The 9132-nt window shown below is 46.3% G+C and overlaps 1 protein-coding gene across 3 annotated transcripts in view; it reads left to right on the top strand.

The window, feature by feature from the left end:
- MSN (moesin) overlaps positions 1-8350 on the top strand; it is a 150283-nt gene extending 141933 nt beyond the window's left edge. For all 3 annotated transcript variants that reach the window (XM_011961997.1, XM_011961998.1, XM_011961999.1), the window contains 6 exons: positions 1679-1842; positions 3211-3341; positions 3594-3754; positions 4929-5021; positions 5374-5598; positions 6135-8350. In XM_011961997.1, the coding sequence (XP_011817387.1) occupies positions 1679-1842; positions 3211-3341; positions 3594-3754; positions 4929-5021; positions 5374-5598; positions 6135-6299 (939 nt within the window). In that variant the 3' untranslated portion in view covers positions 6300-8350. The remainder of the gene's footprint in view (positions 1-1678; positions 1843-3210; positions 3342-3593; positions 3755-4928; positions 5022-5373; positions 5599-6134) is intronic.
- The last annotated feature ends 782 nt before the right edge of the window (positions 8351-9132 follow it).

Genomic DNA, 9132 nt, shown 5'->3' with positions numbered 1-9132 from the left:
TCCTTTCCTTTCCTTTCCTTTCCTTTCCTTTCCTTTCCTTTCCTTTTCTCTTCTCTTCTCTTTTCTTTTCTTTTCCCCTCCCCTCCCTTCCTCTCCCTCCCTTCCCCTTCCCTTCCTTCCTTTTTTGACAGAGTCCCGCTCTGTCGCCCAGGCTGGAGTGCAGTGGCACAATCTTGGCTTACTACAACCTCAGCCTCCCGAGTAGCTGGGATTACAGGTGCATGCCACCATGTCCGGCTAATTTTTGTAGTTTTAGTAGAGACAGGGCTTCGCCATGTTGGCCAGGCTGGTCTTGAACTCCTGACCTCAGGTGATTTGCCTGCCTTGGCCTCCCAAAGTGCTGGGATTACAGGTGTGAGCCACCATGCCCAGCCCTTGATTTCCCTTTTTTCTTATGGAGAAATGGCTGTGACCAGAGAAGTCCAAATCCCAAGATGATCCTACAAACTTCTTGGTAGAATTTGACTGCTGCCCTCTCAGACTTTTCTCCAGAGCATTCCAAGACCAAAAAAGTGCTTTAAGTTCACTCATTTCTCTAACACACTCGCCACACTTCTTACCCACTCAAGACCAGACAGCTGGTGATTGTGGTAGGGTAGGAAACTGAGCTGAGTATCTCCTTTTCTGGGATACCTCATGTCCAATAAGGCCCCGTGACAATACTGCGCCTGACCTTTTTTCATGAAGGCTTAACCATTCTTCTCCAGCCCTGAGGTGTCTGAACTTTCCCTGCTAGGGACTTTACACATGTTGTCTCCTTAAACCCTCAGCAACATGGTCAGGTAGGTAGTAAGTAGCATACTAATTTTGTGGTTGACAAAACTGAGGTTAGAGAGATGGAGTGATTTGTTCAAGATAACACAGCTAAAAATGGTAGAACTGGGATTTAGACCTAGGTGATTTGACTTTGAGAGCCTGTGCTTCCTCCACTGCACCCCAAGCTATATGAGACAGTAGCAGTGTGTGGTCAGTGGCAGAGGAGATGGAGGTTAGCCCATCAGCTGGTGACTTTGGTCCAGTGGTATTTGTAGTAGCAAACTCAAACTCACTGAATTTTCTTGTGTGTTTTCTTTTATTGCTGCTATGCTCAACTTTTATCAGAAAAAGTTAAGTAACAAAGCCAGCTGAGATCAAGGGCTCATTTTAAAAACAACAACCAGGACAAGCAGTGATCAGGAGATTTATGTATTTATATATGTATTTACAGCCTGCCTTGTTCCAAAAAGGATTTAAGGGGCTGGCTCTAGGATTTGCTTTCAGGAGATTGTAGAAACAGTCCAGTCACCCATACTGCACCCACCAGTGTATTGTCAGGGGTCATTTGGCTTCCAAAAGAGGTCACCTGAGACCTAGCATGTTCCCTAATTAGCAGAGAAAGTTTGAATCCTTCAACTTGATTAAGAGTAATTTAGGATGCTTTCATAAGCAAAGATTGAAAGAAATTGTGGGAAGAACACGGGTTTCAGAGTCAAGAAACCTGGGTTTCTAGTCTTTGGTCTGCCTGCTGTCTGACCCTGGGCAAGTCACTTTACCACTCTGATAATTAGTCTTCCCATCTGTAGTGCAGGAGGTTAGATTAAACATTCTTTTCAGTGCTTTTGGATTTAGCTTTTCAGAAAGCAGAAGATCACCTTCACCTGGCCCTCCAAATTCTTTCTGATTGCTGATTTCCCACCAGGACTTCGTCTTCTATGCTCCCCGGCTGCGGATTAACAAGCGTATCTTGGCCTTGTGCATGGGGAACCATGAACTATACATGCGCCGTCGCAAGCCTGACACCATTGAGGTGCAGCAGATGAAGGCACAGGCCCGGGAGGAGAAGCACCAGAAGCAGATGGAGCGGTAGGTGCTGCACACTGATGTGGGGGGCCAGGGCTGGGGCAAGGAAGCTTCTCAAAGGTGCCCAGCCTGCTAATTCAGGACATGAGGCCAACCTAGGACTTCATAGATGAGAGGTTAGACACCAATATTTACATTTATTCAGAAAACATTTACCAAGTTTGAGGGGCAGTTTTTACAGAGCTGGATCTAGCAGGAACCTGCCCTGTAGGACCTCACAGTCTACTCAGTCTAGTAGCAGAGAGAGGGAAAACAATATATACATAACTCAAGGTACAAACGCCATGCCATTCATTCACTTAATAAATATTTATTGAGCAATGAATAAGAAAAGACCAAAAATCTCTGCTTTTGTGAAGTTAGCATTCAAGTGGGGAGAAGACAAACATAATAAATAAGCAAATTATGTGGTACATAAGATGGTTAAGAATTGCTATGGAGAAAAAAACATAGAAGAGGGGTGGGGAGAAGGGTAAGCCAAGTATTCTGAGGGCTCAGATGGAGAATACCTAGCCAAGGGAGATAAGAAGGTTCCTGGAAGAGGTGGTAGGGCAAGAAAAAGCGAATACCTATTCCAGATTTGTAACAAACTCTGGGGAAAAGAAGCCTAGAGCTGGGCTTTAGGGCAGGCAGATTTGGACTTGAGGACTGATGCACTAGCCATAGAGATTACTGGACTTGAAGCACTTCATCCCAGCAGAGCGCCAAAACTTGTCTCCCTACAAGGTAGATAGGGCAGGTCTTATTGGACCATTTTCAAGATAGGGGAACAAGAGCAAAGCAGTGACATAGCTAAGGTCACCCAGTGGGTTGGTGGGAGAGCTAGGATTCCTGACTCAGGGGCACATTGACAGGGCCCCATGTACACTGGCCTATGTGGGGCTGTGATATGAGGACAAGGGTATGGAGGTAAGGGAGGGTGGCCCAAACTCACAATCCCTGAGTGTGTTGGGAAGGTTGGGCTGAGAGACCTAGAGGCAGCAAGCCTTGCAATTCCCCAGGCTTTTTTTTTTTTTTTTTTTTTTTTTTGAAAATGAGGTCTTGTTCTGTTGTCCACGCTGAAGTGCAGTGGTGCAATCTCAGCTCACTGCAACCTCCACCTCCCAGGTTCAAGCTATTCTCCTGCCTCAGCCTCCCGAATAGCTAGGGCTACAGGCGCATGCCACTACACCCAGCTAATTTTTTGTATTTTTAGTAGAGATGGAGTTTCATCGTGTTAGCCAGGATGGTCTCAATTTCCTGACCTCATGATCTGCCCGCCTCAGCCTCCCCAAAGTGCTGGGATTATAGGCGTGAGCCACCACGCCTGGCCTCCCCAGGCTTTTATGGAGCTTTACTATCCTGTTTTATCCATTTTATCTCCTTCCCTAGTGCTATGCTGGAAAATGAGAAGAAGAAACGTGAAATGGCAGAAAAAGAGAAAGAGAAGATTGAACGGGAGAAGGAGGAACTGATGGAGAGGCTGAAGCAGATTGAGGAACAGACTAAGAAGGCTCAACAAGGTGAGGCTTGGAGTCACCTTGGAGACTGGGTTTTTCCAGACCTGACTCTGAGCTGGAGAACCTTCTTCCTGAGCTGTAGACACAGACAATGTAGTTCAGGTGTGGCTACAGACTAGAAAAAGAATGGGCAAGAAGAGAATTCAGAACTTTCTGCCAGCTTTGTCCTGGGGTGGATCATTTCCAGGAAGGAAGCTAGTGTGTCATCTTTATCTCGGTGCTCTTCACTGCCTTCTCCCCTCCTTTTCTGCCCAGAACTGGAAGAACAGACCCGTAGGGCTCTGGAACTTGAGCAGGAACGGAAGCGTGCCCAGAGCGAGGCTGAAAAGCTTGCCAAGGAGCGTCAAGAAGCTGAAGAGGCCAAGGAGGCCTTGCTGCAGGCCTCCCGGGACCAGAAAAAGACTCAGGAACAGCTGGTAAAGCTGTAGGATGGACTGGGGTTTTGGGAACTGAGCTTTCTTCCTTGTCTGCCTACTTACTTATAGATACTTTTGCTTACATGCTGGCTCTTTAGAGCAGACTACCACTCCATGGGCCTCCAGCAAATAACTAGTTCGGAAGCAAGCTGAGAAGTCACTAGTGTGGCCCAGGAATTTTTGCAATCTTCCCTAACCCTTAGTTTCTGTTCACTTTCTTTACCCTTGGGTATCTGAGCTGATTGACCTAGCAAAGGAAAGGGAAGGAGAAAGGAACAAAAGGAACTCATACTTGAGTTCCTGCTGTATGTTGCTGTGTTGGAAATATTTCCCTCTTCCTTACTTATTTCTTCTTCCCAGTAACCCTATGGGATTAACCTCATATGAGATAATATGCCTAGATAAGGAAATTAGAGCTCAGAGAAGATATTCACCAAAGGTCACACAGTTGTGGCTAAATAAGGATTAGAACCCATTTCTGCCTCTGTTTGAAAGCTTTGCTCCCTGAAATCCCATGCAACTGTGTCTATGCATTTTGGGGACATTTGGCATCAATACTTTCATCACAGTTTCCAAGGGTTCTGTGACACAGAAGTGAAGAACCTGTGGTCCAAACTCCTTGACATATACTCTTCCCCTCTACTGTTGGAGGTGGGAATATAGGGAACCAAGACCTGTCTCTCATGAGGAAGCTGTCATGGGAGATTTACCCAAGGTGTGCATACGCATTTTTCCTTGTTCAGATCACCTTGTGACACTTGAGTGTCTTTCCTGTACTTGTCCTGGGAAGAGTCTTAGTGGAATCCTGAGCATTCTAGGATATCAGGAAAGGATCTGCCACTTCAGGAAGTGACCCAGTGATGGCCAAAGCTTTTCTGAGGCCCCAGCTGCATACTTGCCAAGAGGGGCATGGGGAGAGATAATGAGGAAGGGACAGAGATGGCATATTGTCTGTCTTCAGGAGGCCTACAGTCTAGGTGGGGGAACTCTGACTTGAAGTGGTGGTCAGGGAAGATGGGACTGGAATGAAGTGGTGTGGTAAAAGAGTCTCTGAGGCAGCAAGCAAGTGGAGCAGTAGGTCCCTTACTAGTCCCCCAGGGGAACTTGGGTTGAAGACACCTGGGTCCTGAGGACCAGAAGGCCCAGCTCTCACAGGCTTCCAATTTTTTCATAGGCCTTGGAAATGGCAGAGCTGACAGCTCGAATCTCCCAGCTGGAGATGGCCCGGCAGAAGAAGGAGAGTGAGGCTGTGGAGTGGCAGCAGAAGGTAAGACACAGGGCCTAAAGCAAAGCATTGAGGGAATGGGTACCATATGCATAGGTTACAGCTCCTTAGATTCCTTACGTTTTGGCTCCCTCCCTCTTTCATACTTCCTACAGCAGGCATCATGAGAGAAGGCACTCATGGTTTCCTCAAATACTTACTGGAGTTCTCCGATACCTTTAGGAAGTTGGAACAATTGCTCTTGTTTTATGACTGAAGAAACTAAGGATCAGGCAGATGAAGTGTCTTGTCCTACCTGGTGCCTGCCTCTTGCCAGACCATTCTAGGCATATACAGGATGCCACAGTTTAACTGGTCTCACTGAAAGTCTTTCTCTCCTTCTGTCGCTGGACAGGCCCAGATGGTACAGGAAGACTTGGAGAAGACCCGTGCTGAGCTGAAGACTGCCATGAGTACACCTCATGTGGCTGAGCCTGCTGAGAATGAGCAGGATGAGCAGGATGAGAATGGGGCAGAGGCTAGTGCTGACCTACGGGCTGATGCTATGGCCAAGGACCGCAGTGAGGAGGAACGTACCACTGAGGCGGAGAAGAATGAGCGTGTGCAGAAGCACCTGAAGGTATCCAAGTAGGGCCAAGAGTCAAGGAGACTATGCATTGATTTAGTAGCCCATGGTATTCCCTAACCATCATGGGAGATAGGTATAAGATCCTGTCCCAGTGCTGTGTGGGAGCCCAAGCCTTTCTTAAGTGACAGCTTTAAGGATAGGTACCTCTCCCTTATTAATCAGACCTTGGGCTATCTCTTCCCTTTTTGAGATTTTCTCTCTGCCCCACCTCCCACTCACTACATTCACCTCTTACATTAAGAAAATATCTAGCTGACAAAATTCCCACCTGAATCTTTGGTATGTTGTTCTACTCTCAGAGAATACCCATTATCAGCTGGTCCCCTAAGTCTGTTTTATTTTTATTTTTTAAAAATATTCTTGCCCCACTGCAGTTCTAACAGAGTTGGAAATGACTCAATATTTATATAGAGAGAGAAAGGGTGAGGAAGAAAGAAGGAAACAGAAGAGAAGAAAAGTCTGGTCAAATAACAGGAGGTAAAATGAGAAAAAGCCATTGACCTCTGTGTTCCTGTGCACCCTCGCAGGCCCTCACTTCGGAGCTGGCCAATGCACGAGATGAGTCCAAGAAGACTGCCAATGACATGATCCATGCTGAGAACATGCGACTGGGCCGAGACAAATACAAGACCCTGCGCCAGATCCGGCAGGGCAACACCAAGCAGCGCATTGACGAATTTGAGTCCATGTAATGGGCACCCAGCCTCTAGGGACCCCTCCTCCCTTTTTCCTTGTCCCCACACTCCTACACCTAACTCACCTAACTCATACTATGCTGGAGCCACTAACCAGAGCAGCCCTGGAGTCATGCCAAGCATTTAGTGTAGCCATGGGACCAAACCTAGCCCCTTAGCCCCCACCCACTTCCCTGGGCAAATGAATGGCTCATTATGGTGCCAATGGAACCTCCTTTCTCTTCTCTGTTCCATTTAATCTGTATTGCTAGAATATCCTACTTGCCCAGCTCAGAGGTACTTTCCACTTGATTTTGCAAATACCCTTACACTTACTGTTGTCCAATAGGAGTCAAGTGTGGAGTAGGTTGGAAGCTAGCTCCCTTCCCCTCCCCTACCACTGCCTTCTTCTTCAGGGTCCTGAGATTTACAGGGTTAGAGTATTACATGGTTTAGGGAATGAGACAGGACCTTGGATATCTGCTCCAGGATGTCAACTGACCTAAAATTTGTCCTCCCGGTGCCCATCCCGTTTAGAGTTATTTAGGCTTTGTAATGACTGAGGGATAAAAAGATGTTCAGTCATTTTTGTTTCTACCTCCCAGATTGGACCTGTTACAAACTCAGCCTCAATAAGCCTTGTCGTTGACTTTAGGGACTCAATTTCTCCCCAGGGTGGATGGGGGAAACAGTGCCTTCAAGAGGCTTCACCAAACGTACTAGAAGGCCATTGACCATTCTGTTCTGGCAAGGCTGAGTAAAAGATCCTACCGCAATTCCTTATAGGAGTATAGGCCTGTCTAAAGTGAGCTCTGTGGGCAGAGCTACCCCTTACTTATTATTCCAGATCTGCAGTCACTTCATGGGATCTGCCCCTCCCTGCTTCAATCCCCAAATCCTCTCCAGCTATAACAGTAGGGATGAGTATCCAAAAGCTCAGTCAGCCCCATCAGGACTCTTGTGAAAAGAGAGGATATGTTCACACCTAGCTTCAGTATTTTCCCTGCCAGGGGTTTTAGGTCTCTTCCCCTCTCAGAGCTACTTGGGCCATAGCTCCTGCTCCACAGCCATCCCGGGCTTGGCATCTAGAGCTTGATGCCAGTAGGCTCAACTAGGGAGTGAGTGCCAGAAGCTGAATGTGGTGAGAGAAGTCTGTGCCCTGATCCCAGTTTACTCAACCCTCTCACGTGACCAAAATCCCCTTCTCATCACTCCCCTCCAAAGTGGTGACTGGGCCCTGCCTCTGTTTGACAAACCTCTAACCCAGGTCTTGACACCAGCTGTTCTGTCCCTTGGAGCTGTAAACCAGAGAGCTGCTGGGGATTCTGGCCTAGTTCCTTCCACACCCCCACCCGTTGCTCTCAACCCAGGAGCATCCACCTCCTTCTCTGTCTCATATGTGCTCTTCTTCTTTCTATAGTATTATGTATTTTACTGATATCTAAATACTGATTTCTGCCTTCCTTGCTAATGCACCATTAGAAGATATTAGTCTTGGGGCAGGATCATTTTGGCCTCATTCCTTTACCACCCCCACACTTGGAAAGCATATACTATATTACAAAATGACATTTTGCCAAAAATATTAATATAAGAAGCTTTCAGTATTAGTGATGTCATCTGTCACTATAGGTCATACAATCCATTCTTAAAGTACTTGTTATTTGTTTTTATTATTCCTGTTTGTCTTCTCCCCAGGGTTCAGTCCTCAAGGGGCCATCCTGTCCCACCATGCAATACCCCTAGCTTAGAGCCTCCTTCAGTTCCCCTGTCCACCACCCCCGACTCTGCCTGACTTTGAGGAGTCTTGTGTGCATTGCTGTGAATTATTGACACTCACTTGGTGATATGTCCTATATTGGCTAAATTCAAACCTGGAATTGTGGGGCAATCTATTAATAGCTGCCTTAGAGTCAGTAACTTACCCTTAGGGAGGCTGGGGAGAAAGGTTAGATTTTGTATTCAGGGGTTTTTTGTGTACTTTTTGGGTTTTTTAAAAATTGTTTTTGGAGGGGTTTATGCTCAATCCATGTTCTGTTTCAGTGCCAATAAAATTTAGGAAGACTTCACAGTGACTCAATATTTCTTTGTAGTATGAGTGGGTAGCTCTAAGATATTTCACTGCAATTTCTATTTACTCTATATATTACCGTCTTATCTTTGGTCTCATTTCATCTATACCTCAGGTCTAGGGAGAGGGGTGATATGACTACCCCCATTTTATACAGGAGAGAATGGACTCAAAGAAGTATAATAACTTCCCAAGGTCACAGGACTGTCTAACTTAATAGTTTGTGCCCTTTCTGTAGTTCCAGACCAACTTTTCTACTGTGGGTGTGGATCCTGCATTGACCATGTGATGCTCCTGGACTTGCCTGGCATTGGGACCTAAGAGATACTTATTTGTATTTCTTGATTTCTCTTGGGGTGGTCAGGCCTTGTCCTGCCTCCTTGTCAGGAAGGCCTTCAGGCTTTTCCCACCTCCTACTACTCTCACATATTGTAGTGCCAATAAAGGTCAGGAAAACTACCTTGGGTCCTGTTTCTGAAGGCAGTGGGGAATGGAGTGTGAAGTGAGGATGGAGAGTGTGTGTATGTACAAAAGCTATTGGGTAGTACTTTATAGTTTATAAAACATGTATAAAACATTTTGTAGCCTAGATATGGTTATCCTCATTTTGCATATGAGGAAACTGAGGCCAGACAAACCTTCTAAACTGTCCTGGACCTGGCACTCTCACTTACCAGTTTCCTTCCTGGTAAGCCAACACTTGCAAGGAAAAGTAAGTTATCATATGTTCCCTTTCCTTCTTTCTTTCTTTCTTTCTTTCTTTCTTTCTTTCTTTCTTTC

This window comes from Colobus angolensis, unplaced genomic scaffold (genome assembly GCF_000951035.1).
Source record: "Colobus angolensis palliatus isolate OR3802 unplaced genomic scaffold, Cang.pa_1.0 Scaffold576, whole genome shotgun sequence".
Taxonomy (NCBI): Eukaryota; Metazoa; Chordata; class Mammalia; order Primates; family Cercopithecidae; genus Colobus; species Colobus angolensis.
The sequence above is the reverse complement of the archived record's forward strand: the minus strand, read 5'-3'. Positions and strand labels throughout refer to the sequence as shown.